Source organism: Oncorhynchus mykiss, chromosome 30 (genome assembly GCF_057628025.1).
Source record: "Oncorhynchus mykiss isolate SJ-2025 chromosome 30, ASM5762802v1, whole genome shotgun sequence".
In the NCBI taxonomy this organism is placed as follows: domain Eukaryota; kingdom Metazoa; phylum Chordata; class Actinopteri; order Salmoniformes; family Salmonidae; genus Oncorhynchus; species Oncorhynchus mykiss.
This window is the reverse complement of record NC_143051.1, coordinates 5,479,952-5,503,885: the sequence shown is the minus strand read 5'-3', so window position 1 is coordinate 5,503,885 and position 23,934 is coordinate 5,479,952. Positions and strand designations below refer to the sequence as shown.

The 23,934-nt window shown below is 42.8% G+C and overlaps 1 protein-coding gene across 2 annotated transcripts; it reads right to left on the bottom strand.

The window, feature by feature from the left end:
• Positions 1–519: 519 nt before the first annotated feature.
• slc6a19a.1 (solute carrier family 6 member 19a, tandem duplicate 1) lies at positions 520–21,476 on the bottom strand. 2 transcript variants are annotated; one of them, XM_090228537.1, is made up of 12 exons: positions 20,721–21,476; positions 9,137–9,277; positions 8,570–8,707; positions 8,062–8,243; positions 7,427–7,537; positions 7,195–7,307; positions 6,845–6,973; positions 5,593–5,749; positions 4,998–5,202; positions 4,154–4,313; positions 3,144–3,306; positions 520–2,666 (listed from the first exon to the last, which is right to left on the bottom strand). In XM_090228537.1, exons 1-12 carry the CDS (start codon positions 20,920–20,922, stop codon positions 2,460–2,462), a joined length of 1,908 nt encoding a protein of 635 aa, XP_090084663.1. In that variant the 5' UTR covers positions 20,923–21,476; the 3' UTR covers positions 520–2,459. The 2 variants fall into 2 exon arrangements, with proteins under 2 accessions (XP_090084663.1, XP_090084664.1); XM_090228538.1 differs by lacking the exon at positions 20,721–21,476 and adding an exon at positions 17,882–18,103.
• Positions 21,477–23,934: the final 2,458 nt, after the last annotated feature.

Sequence of the window (23,934 nt, the reverse complement as noted above, 5' to 3'; positions counted from 1 at the left end):
CTCAGTACTGGTACTGTATTGTTGTGAAGGTCCCTTTAGTCCACGCATGTTGTTTACGAAGTGTGACAATTCAAATTAGATTTGATTTGATTAAACCAAAAGAAGTAGTGCTGACGTGTAACTTTGAACAATTCCCATAAACAGGAAGACGTAGTGCTGACGTGTAACTTTGAACAATTCCCATAAACAGGAAGACGTAGTGCTGACGTGTAACTTTGAACAATTCCCATAAACAGGAAGACGTAGTGCTGACGTGTAACATTGAACAATTCCCATAAACAGGAAGACGTAGTGCTGACGTGTAACTTTGAACAATTCCCATAAACAGGAAGACGTAGTGCTGACGTGTAACTTTGAACAATTCCCATAAACAGGAAGACGTAGTGCTGACGTGTAACTTTGAACAATTCCCATAAACAGGAAGACGTAGTGCTGACGTGTAACTTTGAACAATTCCCATAAACAGGAAGACGTAGTGCTGACGTGTAACATTGAACAATTCCCATAAACAGAAAGACGTAGGGCTGATGTGGTTTATTGGTTACATAACCTGTGTTCTGTGGCTGTCTGCAACACCATGTACAGATGCGTATAGCTTGTATTCTAGTGCTGTGGTTCCCAAATCCAGTCCTCCCATCAGTACACAAACACACCTGATTCAACTTACCAACTAATCATCAGGTCCTCAATGAGTTGAATCAGGTATGTTTGTCCAGGGCCACAACGAAAATGTGTACTGTTGGGGGGGACTGGAGGACTGGAGTTGGGGGGTACTGGGGGACTGGAGTTGGGAACCACTGTTCTAGTTCACATATTTTGATGATACAATGTATCCACTACATGTACTGGTATTGTGTGGCGTGTCATGCAATATACTGCTCCAATGCAATATACTGCTCCAATGCAATATACTGCTCCAATGCAATATACTGCTCCAATGCAATATTATGCTCCAATGCAATATTATGCTCCAATGCAATATTATGCTCCAATGCAATATTATGCTCCAATGACGTCCTGCATACCATTCAGACAAAAAAACTCACACATCCTTCGAAATATACTTATTCATGTCACTGAGGGAGAGAGGGGAATGTATAACGTTTACACTCTGTCCGAATATGTTCATGTTAGTCATCAGGGATCCTCTGGGAGGAGAACAGACACAGTCCTGGTACGAGTCAACATGACAGCCGTGAGTTGGGGAGGAGTGAGGAATTTGGGGCAGAGGTCAGGTCAGATGAAGTGAGGAAGAACATGTGTCACTAATCTTCTGGACAGCGACAGAGGTGTATTGGCTGTTCAGATGTGTAAGGAGGGGCTCAGCATTGGGGAAAGGGTTAAATATCAGTGCTTGTGTGAATATGTTCTTTGTCTTTATGCAGCTGTATCGATCCCAACTGGGGGAATAAACTTGGTTTGAGCTTTTGGAAGCATCCGTGAGTTTTAATAGGTTCATTTAGAACATAAAAAACACAGGCAAACCATTTATTTCACTTGAATGGAGAGACTCACACTCTAGGAGCCCAGATGCAGTAATATTAATAACCTAATATCCAACGTTTGGGACAGACAAGCTGTCTTCATCATGGTGTAATGACAAACACTGCTGGGTCACCTAGTTTATATCGTGTCAAAGGACACACACAGGTGTCTGTAATCATGGCTGGGTGTGGCCTGATATCATTGGTGTCACGTTCTGACCTTAGTTCCTTTATTATGTCCTTTGTGTTCGTTTGGTCAGGGCGTGAGTTGGGGTGGGTAGTCTATGTTCTTTTTTTCTATGTTGTATTTCTGTGTTTGGCCTGGTATGGTTCTCAATCAGAGGCAGCTGTCGATTTTGTTGTCTCTGATTGAGAATCATACTTAGGTATCCTGTTTTCCCCATTTTAGTTGTGGGTGATTATGTTTCTGTTTAGTGTTTTTCATTAATCTGTACATTCTGCCCCATAATTCATAAGAACGTGTCATTCCAGAATGTAAAAAAAAAAGAAGACAATTCTACAATTTTCTGATGGTATGTTGGTGTTTCGTTGCACCCGAAACCCAAAACAAATCAAAAACCGTCTAACAGAAATACCAGTGAAAATTACAGGTGATCCCATAGATAAATACAACTAACAGTGTCATTGCACTGGTGTGGTCTTTGTGGAATGACCAAGAGACATCGCAGACAATTTCAGATCTGTTCCTGGATGTTTTTAAAACGGTTCCTTTGCATCAAAACCAAAAAAGGGTAACGGTCGATCCCATTTAAATTCGGAAAATTCAGGTGCCCTGAAATAAAGAGTTTGTTTTCAATTCTTACATTTACTGGATTGACTGAATTAAAATGGAATTGACCTCAAACTTCTTTTTTGTTTTGTTTTGTTGGGGGACCAATCATTTTGGATGTTTACTCTACTTGTTTTATTCTCCAGTGTAGCGTTGTCCCATATGATGTTGGCTGTGTGGTAATTCTACGACATTTTCGTAGTAAACATCTGAACTTTGGCAGAGACCGTGTCGACTTCTGCCCCGTAGACATTTCTGTTGCTGCAACATCTCCGTATGAGTTTGAATATGGCCGTGCCTGGCACCACCAGACTGGGGATTCCTGCCAGGATAAAGATGATGACGTAAATCCAAGCAGGATACTCCAACACCTCCAGAGTGGGGAAGTCCTCCTGCAGGTCACAGGGATGAGAAATAAGTCTGGGAGAAGGACGCTCTAGCATGCCACACGTTGGTGGTGGATGAGGGGAGCTTCTCCTCTTACAGCAGTTTGACATGTGGAAAAGCACTATATACAGCCAATGCTATCAGTTATTATTATTAATATCTAGAAAGACAAAACTGACTACTATATGTGACAGGTAGTCAGTTTAGTTCCCCTCGACTCCTGTTTCAAACCAAGGGGTGGCGTAGTTTAGCAACACCTAGTGTTCAGTTACACAATAGGTTATCATCTGGGAGGGATTAGAACTCATTCATTCAATAAGTGTCTCAGAGTAGGAGTGCAGATCTAGGATCAGCTCCTTCCCGTCCATGTTATCGTGTTTGTTGTGATCTCAAAAGGTAAAACTGATCACTGATCAGTAATCCTACTCTCAGACGCTTTATCAATACGGCAACCAGATTTGAACGTAGTGGAGAAACATTACCGAGCTTGGATTCCAGGCGATGTAGGTGACGTTGGAGCTGACTTTGGTGACGAAGTAGAAGACGAAGATTACTAAAACGATTAAAGGGCTGACGAACCTCCAGGTCACCTGCCAGAACAGGTTGGGCTTGTGACCAATCATGAACTCTATGTCCTTGTTAAACCTGTAGAATAAGACTTAATTAACTTCATGGAAGAAGGACATTTGTCTCCTGCTGTACTCAACCCCTCTGAAACACACAAATGCACGTTGGAGAGGCTGGGGGGGGGGGGGGGGGGCTTTAGTGGGGACGAGGGGAGACAAAACGTATGCATCAGTTTCAGACCTCTCTTGAACTGATCCGTTTCAGACCTCTCTTGAACTGATCAGTTTCAGTTCTCTTGAACCGATCAGTTTCAGACCTCTCTTGAACTGATCAGTTTCAAACCTCTCTTGAACTGATCCATTTCAGACCTCTCTTGAACTGATCAATTTCAGACCTCTCTTGAACTGATCAGTTTCAGACCTCTCTTGAACTGATCAGTTTCAGAACTCTCTTGAACTGATCCGTTTCAGAAGTCTCTTGAACTGATCCGTTCCAGACCTCTCTTGAACCGATCTGTTTCAGACCTCCCTTGAACCGATCCGTTTCAGACCTCTCTTGAACCGATCCGTTTCAGACCTCTCTTGAACTGATCACTGTTTGACGCTCATCAGGAACGCAAGCAATTAGGTGCAGCATTAACCTTTGGTTACTACATTACATGCCAACTTTGTAGCCTCGTTAAACGAGCCTTATCTTGGAATCTCACATTTTGTTTCACTTCACGTATCAAGAGAAGTGGAACAGAACATGAGCTTGCAAGATCAGGCTGGGTTAATGAGGCTACCAACTTTGGCATCATTAAGATGGACATAACACTAGTTAGTTAGCTATTGCCAAAATGCACAGCTACTTGGATTGATTTCTGTGTTGGCTAATGCCTCAAAAAGTTGGGTTGGATCGGGGAGGAAGAGGAGGTGACACTCGCCTGTCTATGCCATAGATGTAGACCACAGCTATCATCTCACAGAAGGCGATGACTAGGAGAGGGATGGAGCCGGCAAAGCTGTCGAACAGAGCCAGCCAGTAGTTACCAGAACTCTGAGCAAATATCAGGGCAATGACAAATGACACCAGACAGACAATACCTGAAACAGAAGACACAAACGCTGAGTTATTTCTCCAAGGAACATTTGACCAGTGGTCTTCATCTTTAGTCCTGGAGAGCTACTGCATGTGCAGGTGTTTGTTCCAGCCCAGCACTAAACTCACCAGGACAGGAGATGGAGACCCCTGCATTGGAAATGTATATCCCGGGGGTATCTCCCGGGGGTATATTGTATATCCCGGGGGTATATCCCCGGGGTATATTGTATATCCCGGGGGTATCTCGGGGGTATCCCGGGGGTATCTCCCAGGGGTATATTGTATATACCGGGGGTATATCCCGGGGGTATATTGTATATCCCGGGGGTATATCCCGGGGGTATATTGTATATCCCGGGGGTATATCCCGGGGTATATTGTATATCCCGGGGGTATATCCCGGGGGTATATTGTATATCCCGGGGGTATATCCCGGGGGTATATTGTATATCCCGGGGGTATCTCCCGGGGGTATATTGTATATCCCGGGGGTATATCCCGGGGGTATATTGTATATCCCGGGGGTATATCCCGGGGGTATATTGTATATCCCGGGGGTATATCCCGGGGGTATATTGTATATCCCGGGGGTATATTGTATATCCCGGGGGTATATCCCGGGGGTATATTGTATATCCCGGGGGTATATCCCGGGGGTCTCCATTGATTCGAGCAAAGTTATTTACCAGTGATCGCCTCCTTAGGCCACCGTTTAGGGAAGATGTTGAGATCCTGAAGGGGCACCACCGTTCCTTCTATGCTGCCAAACATGGTGGACAGTCCCAGACAGAAGAGCATGATGAAGAACAGGATGGACCAGAGAGGAGAGATAGGCATCTTGGTGATGGCCTCTGTGAACACGATAAAGGCCAGACCAGTTCCCTCCACACCCTATTGGAAGACAATGAATCATCATCAGGAAAAACAGGATTAAAACCAGATCCATAGATAAACAGTTAAAGAGTTTGGCGTACTATTCTACACGTTGGCACCAAATGTGCCATGACTAACATGTCGGCAATTTAAATTGGGTGAAAGGCTTTTGATTTCTGGTGACCGACCATATATCACTGAGAAAGTTTGCAATTTCAATACCTGACTGAGGGAAAGTTTGACGTTTCTATACCTGACTGAGGGAAAGTTTGACGTTTCTATACCTGACTGAGGGAAAGTTTGACGTTTCTATACCTGACTGAGGGAAAGTTTGACGTTTCTATACCTGACTGAGGGAAAGTTTGACGTTTCTATACCTGACTAAGGGAAAGTTTGACATTTCAATACCTGACTGAGGAAAGTTTGCAAGTCGCAGGTTTTGAGGTCCAGACTCTGGATGGTCTCTGGGAAGGTGCCGTTTAGATTCTGTAGGGATTCTGCATAGTTGCCTTCTGTGATGTTGCCCTCAGCAAGGTTGAAAGCATTCAGCAGGGCCAAGATGTTTCTGCATGGGACAACACACAGAGCCAGTAAGGTTGAGATGGAGGTAGGTCGAGTACGAACTGTTTATCAGGTTTAACCATTTGCCCAACAATAATACACAACAACAATAATCAATAATACACAACAACAATAATCAATAATCCACATCAATAATACACAACAACAATAATACACAACAACAATAATACACAACAATAATACACAACAACAATAATCAATAATACACAAGAATAATACACAGCAACAATAATCAATAATCCACATCAATAATACACAACAACAGTAATCCACATCAATAATACACAACAGCAATAATACACATCAATAATACACAACAACAATAATCAATAATACACAAGAATAATACACAACAACAATAATCAATAATACACAAGAATAATACACAGCAACAATAATCAATAATACACAACAATAATACACAACAACAATAATACACAGCAACAATAATCAATAATACACAACAATAATACACAACAACAATAATACACAACAACAATAATTAATAATACACAACAACAATAATCAATAATACACAACAATAATACACAACAATAATCAATAATACACAACAATAATACACAACAATAATAATACACAACACAACAATAATACACAACACAACAATAATACACAACAATAATACACAACAATAATACACAACAATAATAATACACAACACAATAATAATACACAACACAACAATAATACACAACAATAATACACAACAATAATAATACACAACACAACAATAATACACAACAATAATACACAACACAACAATAATACAAAACAATAATACACAACAATAAAGCACAACAATAAAACACAACAATAATACACAACACAAAAATAAAACACAAAACCACAAGGCCACTACGTGCTAGAATTCGCTAGCAATGCACAGTGCAGAATATCAAGACAAGAAAAAAAAACAAACAAAACAAAATGATCATTGTTTTGAGACAGTTCTGTCCGTCCATTCAGTGCCGGTCTTCCCGGACACAGACTAAACCTAGTCCTGGCCTAAATAAAACCAAGCTCAGAGCCCCAACGTAGCCTGAATGAAAACACGTACCCTTCCAGACAGTCGTCGAACCTCTCTGTGGCCCTGAAACCTATGATGGAGTAGATGACTGTAGCAGCGTAGACGGATGTGAAGCCATTGATGATGGAGATGATCACGGCATCCTGCTCACAGTTGTTGCTGGAGAAACAGAATAGTGGAGTCCGTTGAAGAGTCGAGATAGATTTGTCTATCTAATGTGTAAATATAGGGTTGAGTCCCAAATGGGACCCTATTCCATACTACATAGTGACCTCTTCTTGACCAGGTCTTATAGGGCTCTAGTCAAAAGCAGTGCAGTATGTAGTAGGGAATAGAGTCCCGTTTAGGACGAAGTCGTCGATAAATATTTGGGCACTTACTGTACAGAGTTGTAGCTGGAGAAGGAGATGAGACCTCCAAAGGCCAAGGAGAAAGAGTAGAACACCTGGGCACCTGCATCCAGCCAGGTAGACGGGTTCATCAACTCATTTAGCTATGAGAAGACAATCATCAATGTATACTGCCACACAACAAAAGGGATCCCATGCCCGAAAACATCTGAGAAACGTTGATTTTGAGGGTTGAATTATCACTTTGAGAGGAAATACGTACGTCGGGCGTGAAGAGGAACTTGATTCCATCCAGAGAACCTTTGAGAGTCAGTCCTCTGATCAGGAAGATGGTGAGGACCACGTAGGGCAGAGTGGATGTTACGTACACTGCCTGTGATGACAGAGAGGGTAGAATCACCTTGTCATCGATGAGGTGAACTACGTACTGCATTTCTATCCAATAAATAGCACTAAAAATTGAAAATAAAAACCATATTGTGGGAAACACTTCCAACTACATCTAGAATCCTGTCTAAATTAAACCAGAAGAGATTGTGTATCGTACCTTGTCAGTGGTCTCAATGGGACCGGGTATCGTACCTCGCCAGTGGTCTCAATGGGACTGGGTATCGTACCTTGCCAGTGGTCTCAATGGGACCGGGTATCGTACCTTGTCAGTGGTCTCAATGGGACCGGGTATCGTACCTCGCCAGTGGTCTCAATGGGACCGGGTATCGTACCTTGTCAGTGGTCTCAATGGGACCGGGTATCGTACCTTGTCAGTGGTCTCAATGGGACCGGGTATCGTACCTTGTCAGTGGTCTCAATGGGACCGGGTATCGTACCTCGCCAGTGGTCTCAATGGGACCGGGTATCGTACCTTGTCAGTGGTCTCAATGGGACCGGGTATCGTACCTTGCCAGTGGTCTCAATGCCACGAAGGCAGCAGACGTACAACAGCAGCCAGGCACACAGTAGACACAACACCATCCACCACTGCAGTCCTCCAGAGTCCCCAATGGATGTGGACGTGTTGAGTGTGTCTCTGTACCAGAAATAATCCACTGGGGAACTCCGGGCGCATTCTGAGACCAAATCTACAGAGGGCAGCAAAAACACTGTTAAACCCAAAGGCCAGTCCAGCAGCATTCTGATTCCAGACCTACAGGGGGCAGCAAAAACACGGTCAAGCCCAAATGCCAGTCCAGCAGCATTTAGCCTGATATTGACTTATGTATTGACTTATGTAGATCCAGCTAGATGCCTCATAAGATGCAGGACCCTGCATATTTATTATTATATATTATTATATAATATATTATTATATTATATTGCAGACCCCTTTTGAGGTCTTAAAAACATTTGAGAAAATTAGATTTTGTAGTTAACAGTGACTTTAAATCCATGCAGAATATGAACATACCTGTCAGGTTGGCATTGACAGGACACTGACTCCATGGCAGAGGGTTCTGGAAGGAGTTGAAGAAGTACCACATCACCCAGGCGATTATAGTGTTGTAGTACATACCCACCAGGAAGGAGACTAACAAGGAAGCGATGCCTGTAGGACACAATCATTTCAGACATCACCACATATAAGTGGTGCCTGAGGCCTGAGGAGGCTGGTGGGAGGAGCAATAGAAGGAAGGTGCTCATTGTAATGGCTGTCGTGGAGTTGACGGAACGGAGTCAAACACGTGGTTTCCATGACGTTGGATGTGTTTGATTCGATCCATGCATTCCATTCCAGCCATTACAATGAGCCCCTTCCTCCTGGGCCTCTGCTCAAAATAGTTCACTCTGTAGGGAATAGGATGCCATTTTGAATGCAGGCCTATAAGAAGGAGAAGATAGATACATACTCTACAAATATGATAATCTCACTTTCGCAGACTGCAGAACTTTCCTTCTTGACGTTGGACGTTTAACTACATACTTCTCTAAAAAAAACAGGACACAGGGGTTTTCCTACTGTTTCTGTCGGACTCACCAACGCCAGTCAGATATGGGTTAATGGCCGTCCACACTCCCACACTGCCACTCCTGAGGCGCTGTCCGATGGCAAACTCCAGGTGCAGCAGTGGAATCCCCTCCAGAACCAGCAGGATCAGGAACGGGATCATAAACGCTCCTGGGAACACAGGATCAGGAATGGAATCATAAAACGCTCCTGGGAACACAGGATCAGGAATGGGATCCTAAAACACTCCTGGGAACACAAGATCAGGAACGGGATCATAAACGCTCCTGGGAACACAGGATCAGGAATGGAATCATAAACGCTCCTGGGAACACAGGATCAGGAATGGAATCATAAATGCTCCTGAGAACACAAGATCAGGAATGGGATCGTAAAACGCTCCTGGGAACACAGGATCAGGAATGGGATTGTAAAACGCTCCTGGGAACACAGGATATGGAATCATAAACGCTCCTGGGAACACAGGATCAGGAATGGGATTGTAAAACGCTCCTGGGAACACAAGATCAGGAATGGAATCATAAACGCTCCTGGGAACACAAGATCAGGAATGGGATCATAAACGCTCCTGGGAACACAGGATCAGGAATGGAATCGTAAAACACTCCTGGGAACACAGGATCAGGAATGGGATCATAAACGCTCCTGGGAACACAAGATCAGGAATGGAATCATAAACGCTCCTGGGAACACAGAATCAGGAATGGGATCGTAAAACCCTCCTGGGAACACAGGATCAGGAATGGGATCATAAACGCTCCTGGGAACACAGGATCAGGAATGGAATCATAAACGCTCCTGGGAACACAGGATCAGGAATGGAATCATAAACACTCCTGGGAACACAGGATCAGGAATGGGATCGTAAAATGCTCCTGGGAACACAGGATCAGGAATGGAATCATAAACGCTCCTGGGAACACAGGATCAGGAATGGAATCAGAAACGCTCCTGGGAACACAGGATCAGCAATGGGATCGTAAAACACTCCTGGGAACACAAGATCAGTAATGGAATCATAAACGCTCCTGGGAACACAAGATCAGGAATGGAATCATAAACGCTTCTGGGAACACAGGATCAGGAATGGGATCGTAAAAGGCTCCTGGGAACACAGGATCAGGAATGGGATCGTAAAACACTCCTGGGAACACAGGATCAGGAATGGAATCATAAACGCTCCTGGGAACACAAGATCAGGAATGGAATCATAAACGCTTCTGGGAACACAGGATCAGGAATGGGATCGTAAAAGGCTCCTGGGAACACAGGATCAGGAATGGAATCATAAACGCTCCTGGGAACACAGGATCAGGAATGGAATCATAAATGCTCCTGGGAACACAGGATCAGGAATGGAATCATAAATGCTCCTGGGAACACAGGATCAGGAATGGAATCATTAATGCTCCTGGGAACACAGGATCAGGAATGGAATCATAAATGCTCCTGGGAACACAGGATCAGGAATGGAATCATAAACGCTCCTGGGAACACAAGATCAGGAATGGAATCATAAATGCTCCTGGGAACACAGGATCAGGAATGGAATTAGAAACGCTCCTGGGAACACAGGATCAGGAATGGGATCGTAAAACACTCCTGGGAACACAGGATCAGGAATGGAATCATAAATGCTCCTGGGAACACAGGATCAGGAATGGAATCATAAACGCTTCTGGGAACACAGGATCAGGAATGGGATCGTAAAACGCTCCTGGGAACACAGGATCAGGAATGGGATCGTAAAACGCTCCTGGGAACACAAGATCAGGAATGGAATCATAAACGCTCATGGGAACACAGGATCAGGATTGGGATCGTAAAACGCTCCTGGGAACACAGGATCAGGAATGGGATCGTAAAACGCTCCTGGGAACACAGGATCAGGAATGGGATCGTAAAACGCTCCTGGGAATGTGAGATAGGAAATGAGAATGACAGGTATCATCATAAAAACCTAAAATGGAAAAAGAGAGGTATCATGAAAACATAAAATGGAAAAAGAGAGGTATCATGAAAACCATCAGGCTATTGAAGCCAGTAAAGTGCACCCACACAAGTTCGTCATGCTGCTGCTCCCCTGTGACCATTCAACCCCTGAACAGTCTTTACGCTGTCTCCACGGCAACAAGCATGTATTTATTCATCACTGCCACAGTTATTATTATACAGTACTATTTCGATTTTTTTATTTAAAAAAAATATATACCATTGTCATTATTTTACTGTATTTCACTAGTCTTGCATGTTGGAATGCTGGAAACGTACTATTTTCTACTGTTCCCTGCAATCTTACCTCCAACACTGTACATGTGACTATTAAACAATCTGAACCTGAACAACATATAAGGGCATAGGGGGAGACCCAAATGCACACACAGGAGGCAGATGGTTGAGCTCCAATATATTTATTATAACAAAAGGGCTAGGCAAACGGCAGGTCGGGGACCGGCGGAGTGGTCAGGCGGGTGGATTCAGTGTCGGGACAGGCAAGGGTCAAAACCAGGAGGGCTAGGGGGAAAAACAGAGACTGGGGGAAAAACAGAGACTGGGGGAAAAACAGAGACTGGGGGAAAAACAGAGACTGGGGGAAAAACAGAGACTGGGGGAAAAGAGAGGAGTGAGGAAAACCGCTGGTTGACTTAAACAAAACAAGACGAACTGGCACAGAGAGACAGGAAACACAGGGATAAATACACTGGTACAGAGAGACAGGAAACACAGGGATAAATACAATGGCACAGAGAGACAGGAAACACAGGGATAAATACAATGGCACAGAGAGACAGGAAACACAGGGATAAATACAATGGCACAGAGAGACAGGAAACACAGGGATAAATACACCGGCACAGAGAGACAGGAAACACAGGGATAAATACAATGGCACAGAGAGACAGGAAACACAGGGATAAATACACTGGTACAGAGAGACAGGAAACACAGGGATAAATACACTGGCACAGAGAGACAGGAAACACAGTGATAAATACACTGGTACAGAGAGACAGGAAACACAGGGATAAATACACTGGTACAGAGAGACAGGAAACACAGGGATAAATACACTGGTACAGAGACACTGGAAACACAGGGATAAATACACCGGCACAGAGAGACAGGAAACACAGGGATAAATACACTGGTACAGAGAGACAGGAAACACAGGGATAAATACACTGGTACAGAGAGACAGGAAACACAGGGATAAATACACCGGCAAAGAGAGACAGGAAACACAATGATAAATACACTGGTACAGAGAGACAGGAAACACAGGGATAAATACACTGGTACAGAGAGACAGGAAACACAGGGATAAATACACTGGGACAAAGAGACAGGAAACACAGGGATAAATACACCGGCACAGAGAGACAGGAAACACAGGGATAAATACACTGGTACAGAGAGACAGGAAACACAGGGATAAATACACTGGTACAGAGAGACAGGAAACACAGGGATAAATACACTGGTACAGAGAGACAGGAAACACAGGGATAAATACACTGTTACAGAGACACTGGAAACACAGGGATAAATACACCGGCACAGAGAGACAGGAAACACAGGGATAAATACACTGGTACAGAGAGACAGGAAACACAGGGATAAATACACTGGTACAGAGAGACAGGAAACACAGGGATAAATACACCGGCAAAGAGAGACAGGAAACACAATGATAAATACACTGGTACAGAGAGACAGGAAACACAGGGATAAATACACTGGTACAGAGAGACATGAAACACAGGGATAAATACACTGGGACAAAGAGACAGGAAACACAGGGATAAATACACCGGCACAGAGAGACAGGAAACACAGGGATAAATACACTGGTACAGAGAGACAGGAAACACAGGGATAAATACACTGGCACAGAGAGACAGGAAACACAGGGATAAATACACCGGTACAGAGAGACAGGAAACACAGGGATAAATACACTGGTACAGAGAGAAGGGAAACCCAGGGATAAATACACTGGTACAGAGACAGGAAACACAAGGATAAATACACTGGCACAGAGACAGGAAACACAAGGATAAATACACTGGTACAGAGACAGGAAACACAAGGATAAATACACTGGCACAGACCGGGGACTAATGGGGAAAACAGGTGACACCTGGAGGTTGGGTGGAGGCAACAACAAAAGACAGGTGAAACAGATCAGGGCGTGACACAGCAATCACACCTGCAACACGGTTACATGTGACTAGTAAACAATAGAGGAGTGGGACAACATTCCACAGGCCACTGTCTGTCTGTCTGTCTGTCTGTCTGTCTGTCTGTGAGAGAGAGAGAGACCGGGTCCTTGGCCTTTGGAGGTCTGCAACACGGTTACATGTGACTAGTAAACAATAGAGGAGTGGGACAACATTCCACAGGCCACTGTCTGTCTGTCTGTCTGTCTGTCTGTCTGTCTGTCTGTCTGTCTGTCTGTCTGTCTGTCTGTGAGTGAGAGAGAGAGAGACCGGGTCCTTGGCCTTTGGAGGTCTGCAACACGGTACATGTGACTATTAAACAATAGAGGAGTGGGACAACATTCCACAGGCCACAATCAACAGCCTGATCAACTCTATGGGAAGGAGATGTGTCACGCTGCATGAGGCAAATGGTGGTCACACCAGGCACTGACTGATTTTCTGATCCACCCCACCCTACCTTATTTTTTTAAGGTATCTGTAATCAACAGATACAAAGGAGCAAAATAAATAAATAAATAAAATACAGTAGGGAAAGAGGTAGTTGTTTGGGCTAAATTATAGGTGGGCTATGTACAGGTGCAGTAATCTGTGAGCTGCTCTGACAGTTGGTGCTTAAAGCTAGTGAGGGAGATAAGTGTTTCCAGTTTCAGAGATTTTTGTAGTTCGTTCCAGTCATTGGCAGCAGAGAACTGGAAGGAGAGGCGGCCAAAGAAAGAATTGGTTTTGGGGGTGACTAGAGAGATATACCTGCTGGAGCGCGTGCTACAGGTGGGTGATGCTATGGTGACCAGCGAGCTGAGATAAGGGGGGACTTTACCTAGCAGGGTCTTGTAGATGACATGGAACCAGTGGGTTTGGCGACGAGTATGAAGCGAGGGCCAGCCAACGAGAGCGTACAGGTCGCAATGGTGGGTAGTATATGGGGCTTTGGTGACAAACGGATTGCACTGTGATAGACTGCATCCAATTTGTTGAGTAGGGTATTGGAGGCTATTTTGTAAATGACATCGCCAAAGTCGAGGATTGGTAGGATGGTCAGTTTTACAAGGGTATGTTTGGCAGCATGAGTGAAGGATGCTTTGTTGCGAAATAGGAAGCCAATTCTAGATTTAACTTTGGATTGGAGATGTTTGATATGGGTCTGGAAGGAGAGTTTACAGTCTAACCAGACACCTAAGTATTTGTAGTTGTCCACGTATTCTAAGTCAGAGTGGGGAAATGGGGAAGGGGAGATCAACGGAGTGTTAACAAGACTGCCCAAATCTGCCCAATTTGTTTATTAGTAACTATGTTCATAAACTGTGCACTCTCCTCAAACAATAGCATGGTATTATTTCACTGTAATCGCTACTGTAAATACACATCTATCTAAACGTTTAGTCCCATTTATAATTTCCACGTCTTTCTGGTTTTGACCTGGAGTGTTTAACCCAGGTGTTCCCAAACTTTTCCTGACCTGCGACCCCATTTTAAACATTTTGATACTTTTTTTTAAATATTTGGGCTATGACAGGTTATTACAAATCAGTCTGACAGTACTTTTTGACAGTATATCAGTCTGAAGAAAGTTTGGTTTGAAGTGACTGAAATACATCAGAAAGGTAGTGGGAGGTTCAGAACACCACCAGGCAGTACTTTTGGTTGATCTCCTGTGTAGAAAAGGGCATCATCATTGATGGCATTGTAGATGGAAACAGAAGACAAATTCTTACGTTGCCTCCCCTCCGGAATAGATAGTGAAAAGTAACTACTACAACTCTCAAGGGTTAGGGAAGACGAGACATGGCTGAAGATGAACTGCCAACGTTATGTCAACACTTGGACATGACTCAGCCATTTGAACTTGACTTGCATTTGACTTAAAAAAAAAAGAAAGAAGAATTATAACCGTTCATCTACAATCTATAGCTGATAGGTGTCCTGGCTAAGGAAACATAAACACGGGCGTGTCTTTTTCAGGGTCTCCACGGGTTCTACACGTGTTACTTTCATAGATAGGCTACGTCACTGCCCTCGTCGATCTCTGCCTGACTGAACGGTGGTCACATTTATTAGAACACTCTGAAGAAAAACTGTACCAAAACCTTTTTGCAACCGACCACACAGGAAACACAAAGACAAACGGAACTCCTATATTATTTTTTATTCTTATTTTAGAATAAATATTTTTTTGATTTTTGGAGGGAGGGAGGGGGGGGAGGGGGGGGGGCGGGGTTGTAGGTCAGTTTTAATAGTGCAGATTAGGTTGTAGATCCCCTCAATGTAAATGTCTGTATCATTTCCAATCCCCTATATATATATGTATTTGTATATATATACACTGTACATACATACATATCTTTAAAAAATATATATTCCTTTATTATGTTCCCCTAACCCACCCGTCCCCTAATTAGAGTAAACTAATGGACAACAACACTAAGGCTTCTACTTCCAGTTTATACATACTATATACATGTTACGGACACAGTATATTTTACATTAGTCTTTTGCTAAGAGTATAATTATATTATTGTTTAATTGACTATGACTTTTCAAATCACCCAGCAGCGCTATTTGCAGAGTTAGCTCCAGGTAAATGTTGTCCTTCTTCAACCATTCCTGAACCTGCGTCCAGACACAAGCTACATATGGACAGTACCAAAACAAGCTACATATGAACAGTACCAAAACAAGCTACATATGGACAGTACCAAAACAAGCAAAACAAGCTACATATGGACAATACCAAAACAAGCTACATATGAACAGTACCAAAACAAGCTACATATGAACAGTACCAAAACAAGCTACATATGGACAGTACCAAAACAAGCTACATATGGACAGTACCAAAACAAGCTACATATGAACAGTACCAAAACAAGCTACATATGGACAGTACTAAAACAAGCTACATATGGACAGTACCAAAACAAGCTACATATAGACAGTACCAAAACAAGCTACATATGAACAGTACCAAAACAAGCTACATATGGACAGTACCAAAACAAGCTACATATGGACAGTACCAAAACAAGCTACATATAGACAGTACCAAAACAAGCTACATATGAACAGTACCAAAACAAGCTACATATGGACAGTACCAAAACAAGCTACATATGGACAGTACCAAAACAAGCTACATATGGACAATACCAAAACAAGCAAAACAAGCTACATATGGACAGTACCAAAACAAGCTACATATAGACAGTACCAAAACAAGCTACATATAGACAGTACCAAAACAAGCTACATATGAACAGTACCAAAACAAGCTACATATGGACAGTACCAAAACAAGCTACATATGGACAGTACCAAAACAAGCTACATATGGACAATACCAAAACAAACAAAACAAGCTAAATATGGACAGTACCAAAACAAGCTACATATGAACAGTACCAAAACAAGCTACATATGGACAGTACCAAAACAAGCTACATCTGGACAGTACCAAAACAAGCTACATATGGACAGTACCAAAACAAGCTACATATGAACAGCACCAAAACAAGCTACATATGAACAGTACCAAAACAAACTACATATGGACAGTACCAAAACAAGCTACATATGGACAGTACCAAAACAAGCTACATATGAACAGTACCAAAACAAGCTACATCTGGACAGTACCAAAACAAGCTACATATGGACAGTACCAAAACAAGCTACATATGAACAGTACCAAAACAAGCTACATATGAACAGTACCAAAACAAGCTACATATGAACAGCACCAAAACAAGCTACATATGAACAGTACCAAAACAAGCTACATATGAACAGTACCAAAACAAGCTACATATGGACTGTACCAAAACAAGCTACATATGGACAGTACCAAAACAAGCTACATATGGACAGTACCAAAACAAGCTACATATGAACAGTACCAAAACAAGCTACATATGGACAGTACCAAAACAAGCTACATATGGACAGTACCAAAACAAGCTACATATGGACAGTACCAAAACAAGCTACAGATGAACAGTACCAAAACAAGCTACATATGGACAGTACCAAAACAAGCTACATATGGACAGTACCAAAACAAGCTACATATGGACAGTACCAAAACAAGCTACAGATGAACAGTACCAAAACAAGCTACATATGGACAGTACCAAAACAAGCTACATATGGACAGTACCAAAACAAGCTACATATGGACAGTACCAAAACAAGCTACATATGGACAGTACCAAAACAAGCTACATATGGACAGTACCAAAACAAGCTACATATGAACAGTACCAAAACAAGCTACATATGAACAGTACCAAAACAAGCTACATATGAACAGTACCAAAACAAGCTACATATGGACAGTACCAAAACAAGCTACATATGGACAGTACCAAAACAAGCTATTATTTACTATTTTACACCCAGGGTTACCCAGGGTTACCATACAAAACTTTCAACCGTTTTATAAGAGATTCTCCAAAATTGAAATAGTCCAGGCATTTATATGTAAATTCCAGTCGTACTTTATCAAAAACCTTTTCAAAGTCAGCTATGAATACCAAACCTGGTTTCCAGGATTGTTCAGTGTTACAATGTTTCCAGTTCTTGTCTTATATTTTCTCAAATTGTATCATCCATGTAAAAAATATCCTATATCCTCGCCCACGTGGAAATTCTGTAAGAGTAATGTATATGCCAATTATTTCATGATTTTTCAAATTTTTAAGTTTTGAAATGATCTCACAACCTAACCTGAAGATATCCGGGATGAAGGTAAATACAAAGTGCATATTTATCACAAAGCACTAGCCTTTATCTAAAGGTGGGACCTCACCCACTGATTAGGAAACCCTAGTGTTGACTAAGGTTCATTAACCCTGGTGTTGGAGGGACACAGGGTTGATTCACTATGGTGTTGAGGGACACAGGGTTGATTAACTATGGTGTTGAGGGACACAGGGTTGATTAACTCAGGTATTAGAGGGACATAGGGTTGATTAACTATGGTGTTGAGGGACACAGGGTTGATTAACTATGGTGTTGTGGGACACAGGGTTGATTAACTATGGTGTTGAGGGACACAGGGTTGATTAACTCAGGTATTAGAGGGACACAGGGTTGATTAACTATGGTGTTGAGGGACACAGGGTTGATTAACTATGGTGTTGAGGGACACAGGGTTGATTAACTATGGTGTTGAGGGACACAGGGTTGATTAACTCAGGTATTAGAGGGACACAGGGTTGATTAACTATGGTGTTGAGGGACACAGGGTTGATTAACTATGGTGTTGAGGGACACAGGGTTGATTAACTATGGTGTTGAGGGACACAGGGTTGATTAACTATGGTGTTGAGGGACACAGGGTTGATTAACTCAGGTATTAGAGGGACACAGGGTTGATTAACTATGGTGTTGAGGGACACAGGGTTCATTTGACCCCTGTTAAACCACAACATACCCAGTATGGACCAATAGTCGACGTGAGATTCAACATATTTCTATCACGTAATAACTGTGTGCCTCATCAGTCAGTGCTTTGATGGTATTTACGTCCAACCGGCCTCAAAACCGCAGACCACATGGTAAACAGGTCACCCTTGAACCTTCACATCCGTCCTCTTCACCTTCGGGATGGTGTGAGGGGCGAACCGCCCAGAACAGCTGATGGAAAAGGAATCATTTCTACATGAACCGTTGACGCTATAAAATACTGTGTATTTAGTAACAACGTCTGTTCAGTATTCACATACAGTACCAGAGTGTTAGATCATAGTTCAGCCTCGATGATGACGATGGTGGTAAACTCATCATTACGCTTTCTGTTTTTATGAGGGGAGTTTTAACTGGGCCACTTTTCCCCGTCTCCTCTTCCTGGGAGATAACGTACTTCACTGTAAGACTCTCCTCTCTGATGTATTTCGAGGGATAAACTTGACAAACGAGATCAACGAGGACTTTTTAAATGTTTTGCATAGCCAGTTGTGAGATATATTTGTATTTTGTAAATATAAAAATAAAAAAAAACGAAATAAAAAAACTATCTGTAATTTAATTTCACACATTTAGAACTACTGTCCTTAGCTAGAATCATTGGTAATAATCTACACCACATCAGGCTCTTTTATCCTTTAACTGAAATCTCTGAATTTCCATGACTGAATAACTATCTGTTTATATGGGTCAACTAGTGTTAGCTTACAAGCACGTTCGTCTCTTTTAAGATATTGTTTTAAAGCTCTATGTGATTTCTACAGTTCCAATTTGACAAAGCTCCAGAAATGTAGTTATTGACACATTTCACTCTCTTGAAATGAATCGCTCTGTTACAGTTACCTGAACCATTCCTACAGTAGGAGTCATTACAGTAGTCCTGTGTAGGAGTCATTACAGTAGAGCCTGTGTAGGAGTCATTAGAGTAGGGCCTGTGTAGGAGTCATTACAGTAGGGCCTATGTAGGAGTGATTGCAGTAGGGCATATGTAGGAGTGACTATAGTAGGGCATATGTAGGAATGATTGCAGTAGGGCATATGTAGGAGTGATTACAGTAGTCATATGTAGGAGTGACTATAGTAGGGCATATGTAGGAGTGATTACAGTAGTCCTATGTAGGAGTGACTATAGTAGGGCATATGTAGGAGTGATTGCAGTAGGGCATATGTAGGAATCATTACAGTAGGGCATATGTAGGAGTGATTGCAGTAGGGCATATGTAGGAGTGATTACAGTAGTCCTATGTAGGAGTGATTACAGAAGTCCTATGTAGGAGTCATTACAGTAGGCAATATGTAGGAGTCATTACAGTATGGCCTGTGTAGGAGTTATTACAGTAGGAGTCATTACAGTCGTCCTATGTATGAGTCATTACAGTAGGGCCTGTGTAGGAGTCATTACAGTCGTCCTATGTAGGAGTCATTACAGTAGGCCTATGTAGGAGTCATTACAGTCGTCCTATGTAGGAGTCATTACAGTAGGGCCTGTGTTGGAGTCATTACAGTAGGCCTGTGTAGGAGTCATTACAGCAGGCCTATGTAGGAGTCATTACAGTAGGCCTATGTTGGAGTCATTACACTAGGCCTGTGTAGCAGTCATTACAGTAGGGCCTGTGTAGGAGTCATTACAGTAGGGCCTGTGTAGGAGTCATTATTGTGCAGACCTAAGTGTAATCAACCAGCCAAAATGAAATTCATTGGATCCACAAAAAAATTTATTACTCTCAGCGTTCGTTCTTCTACTGCACACTAACTCTTAACCCACGCAAATCTCCATGGGCTGGTTTCCCAGACACAAAATAGACCTAGTCTTGGACTAAAAAGCACTGTCAATTACAAATGTTATATAGTCCAGGACTGGGCTTAATCTGTGTCTGGGAAACCAGCCCCACCTGTATAGTATAACCTACCTCCTCCATGGCTCTGACACAGGTAAGGGAACCTCCACACGTTCCCCAGCCCCACACAGAAGCCCACACAGGTCAGCATGTATTGGGTCTTGTTGTCCCATTTGGGCCTGTCCCCAGCCTCCTCTTTCTCCATCCTTTCCAGCTCCTGGTGGGACGGGATCCGGTCATCCAGACCTGGGTTGGGGAGCTTGGGGAATCTCATGGTGGCCGGCTGGCAGGCTGTGGGGATCAGGAGGAGATCAGGTGTCAGTCTAGAGAAAGCAGGTAATATCCACTAGGTATCTGGTGTTCATCAGGTTTCAGTCTAGAGAAAGCAAATAATATCCACAAGGTATCTGGTGCTCCCGCAACAAGAGATGCTTCCTGAGTGGGTAGTCGACAGTCACAGAAAGCAGAGGTGTGTGACAGTCGCTTGTGCCCTTTAGAGTCTCTCTCTCTCTCTCTCTCTCTCTCTGTCTCTCTCTCTCTCTCTCTCTCTCTGTCTCTCTCTCTCTCGCTCTATTCAATTCAATTCAAGGGCTTTATTGGCATGGGAAACATGTGTTAACATTGCCAAAGCACGTGAGGTAGATAATATATAAAGTGAAATAAACAATTTCCACTAGGTATCTAGTGAAAATATCACTAGATATTACCTGCTTTCTCTCTCTCTCTCTCTCTCTCTCTCTCTCTCTCTCTCTCTCTCTCTGTCTCTGTCTCTGTCTCTGTCTGTCTCTCTCTCTCTACCTCTCTCTCTCTCTCTCTCTCTCTCTCTCTGTCTGTCTGTCTGTCTGTCTGTCTGTCTCTCTCTCTCTCTCTCTCTCTCTCTCTCTCTGTCTCTGTCTCTCTGTCTCTGTCTGTCTCTCTCTCTCTACCTCTCTCTCTCTCTCTCTCTCTCTCTCTCTGTCTGTCTGTCTGTCTGTCTGTCTGTCTCTCTCTCTCTCTCTCTCTCTCTCTCTCTCTCTCTCTGAGTGGTACTGGCGAGCTTACCTTTCACCCATTGGTATCTGAGGTTCCATCTCTTGACCTGGTGATAACTATTCTCTATCAGCAAATAGATAGACAAGGGAGATGGTGAGCAATGGGCGAACGTGTGTGTGTGTGTGTGTGTGTGTGTGTGTGTGTGTGTGTGTGTGTGTGTGTGTTTATTGAGTGGATTAGGATTCGGTGAGGCTGCCGTCACAAATGAATGAATGACTGCCTGTTGAATCATTTACCTGAACATCATACGATTATCAAATATATGGCCAATTTGAGACGTTCTCTACAAAGTACAGATAAGGACGGAAAAGTTACCCTTTAGATGATAAAGACTGAACTCAAACGGATAATCTTTGAATACTTCTAAATCAACACGGCAATTCCCTAACTGTTTTACAGTAAGTTTATGCAGTTCCGTTTTCAGTTGCCGCACAATTATTAATATTTGACTTTTTTTTTTGCATCACTTGTTAATCTTGATGTTTCAGAAAATATACTGAATCTTGTTTGAAAAATTAATATTTTATTTTTTGATGTATTACAATTTAACTGTTATTGTTGATGTCATTATCTCGCTTTTCGTTGGCAAAAGAGGCTTTGTCCTTCATTTTAATGAAGCTTATTTATATTGGATATTGACAGACAAGTTATTGACAGACAAGTTATTGACAGGCAAGTTATTGACAGGCAAGTTATTGACAGACAAGTTATTGACAGACAAGTTATTGACAGACAAGTTATTGACAGACAAGTTATTGACAGGCAAGTTATTGACAGGCAAGTTATTGACAGGCAAGTTATTGACAGACAAGTTATTGACAGACAAGTTATTGACAGACAAGTTATTGACAGACAAGTTATTGACAGACAAGTTATTGACAGACAAATCTTCACAACTGAAAAGCGCATGTGGTGGTTAAATATACCTTTTGAATATCAATTTACAAGATCAGGAAATAGAGAATGGACAATTCCTTGTTATACAAATGGTCAGTCCTTTATGGTTTTGTCAACAAGTGGACGTTTCCTATTCCAAGCTTAAGTAGGTTAAGACACTTAGAGAATCTGTTGTTATCACTAACCCAAGCTAAAGCATGAAACAGATAGAGAACCTCACTGCCTATAGACTGTTGATTGCTAGGCGTACTTATCAGTGGGGGGGATGCTCCTTTTCTTGCTAGAACAAAAGCGATACCTGCTGCGTGCCGACCCGTTAGTCAGTACCAATGAAAAGTTTGGACACACCTACTCATACAGTTAAAAAAAAAATACTATTTTCAAAACTATAAAATGGACTTGGTCTTTTACCAAATAGGGCTATCTTCTGTGTACTGTACTGTTACAACCTGATCTGTTTCACCTGCCTTTGTGATTGTCTCCAACCCCCAACACGTGTCTTCCATCTCCTATCATTATCCCCAGTGTATTTATACCGGTGTTCTCTGTTTGTCTGTTGCCAGTTCGTTTTGTTTGTCTGTTGCCAGTTCGTTCCCGTTTATCTAGTTTTCCTGATTCTGAACATTCTGCCTGCCCTGACCCTGACCTCTGCCTGCCCTGACCCTGACCTCTGCCTGCCCTGACCCTGACCTCTGCCTGCCCTGACCCTGACCTCTGCCTGCCCTGACCCTGACCTCTGCCTACCCTGACCCTGACCTCTGACTACCCTGACCTCTGCCTGCCCTGACCCTGACATCTGCCTACCCTGACCTCTGACTACCCTGACCCTAACCTCTGACTACCATGACCTCTGACTACCCTGACTCTGACCATGACCTCTGCCTGCCCTGACCCTGACCTCTGCCTGCCATGACCCTGACCCTGAGCTTGCCTGCCGTCCTGTACCTTTTGGATTCTGATCTGGATTACTGCCCTTTGACCTGGCATGTTGCCTGTTCTAGTAATACACTTTTGTTACTTTGACACTGTCTGCATCTGGGTCGTTCCGAAAACGTGACAGTATACCACCCCTACCTTGTTCTGGATTTCACAACTGTCCCAATTCATTTATCAGGAGTTGTTTGCGCTATTTTAATAATGCATTTTATTTACCTGTTATTTGTCCGGCTGAAAGAGCTGAGTGGTTCTGTTGGTTAGATGTCGGATGTTAGCACAGTTCTCTGCCCTCTTATTCTCCCTCAGTCACCCTGTCTCCCAGACAACTCAGATGCAACAGAGGATAACCCTGGGATTGTAAAATAATTATTGGAATGATTGTTTCTTTATTGGAGGACATGCCGTGCTGAAGCTAGAGGAC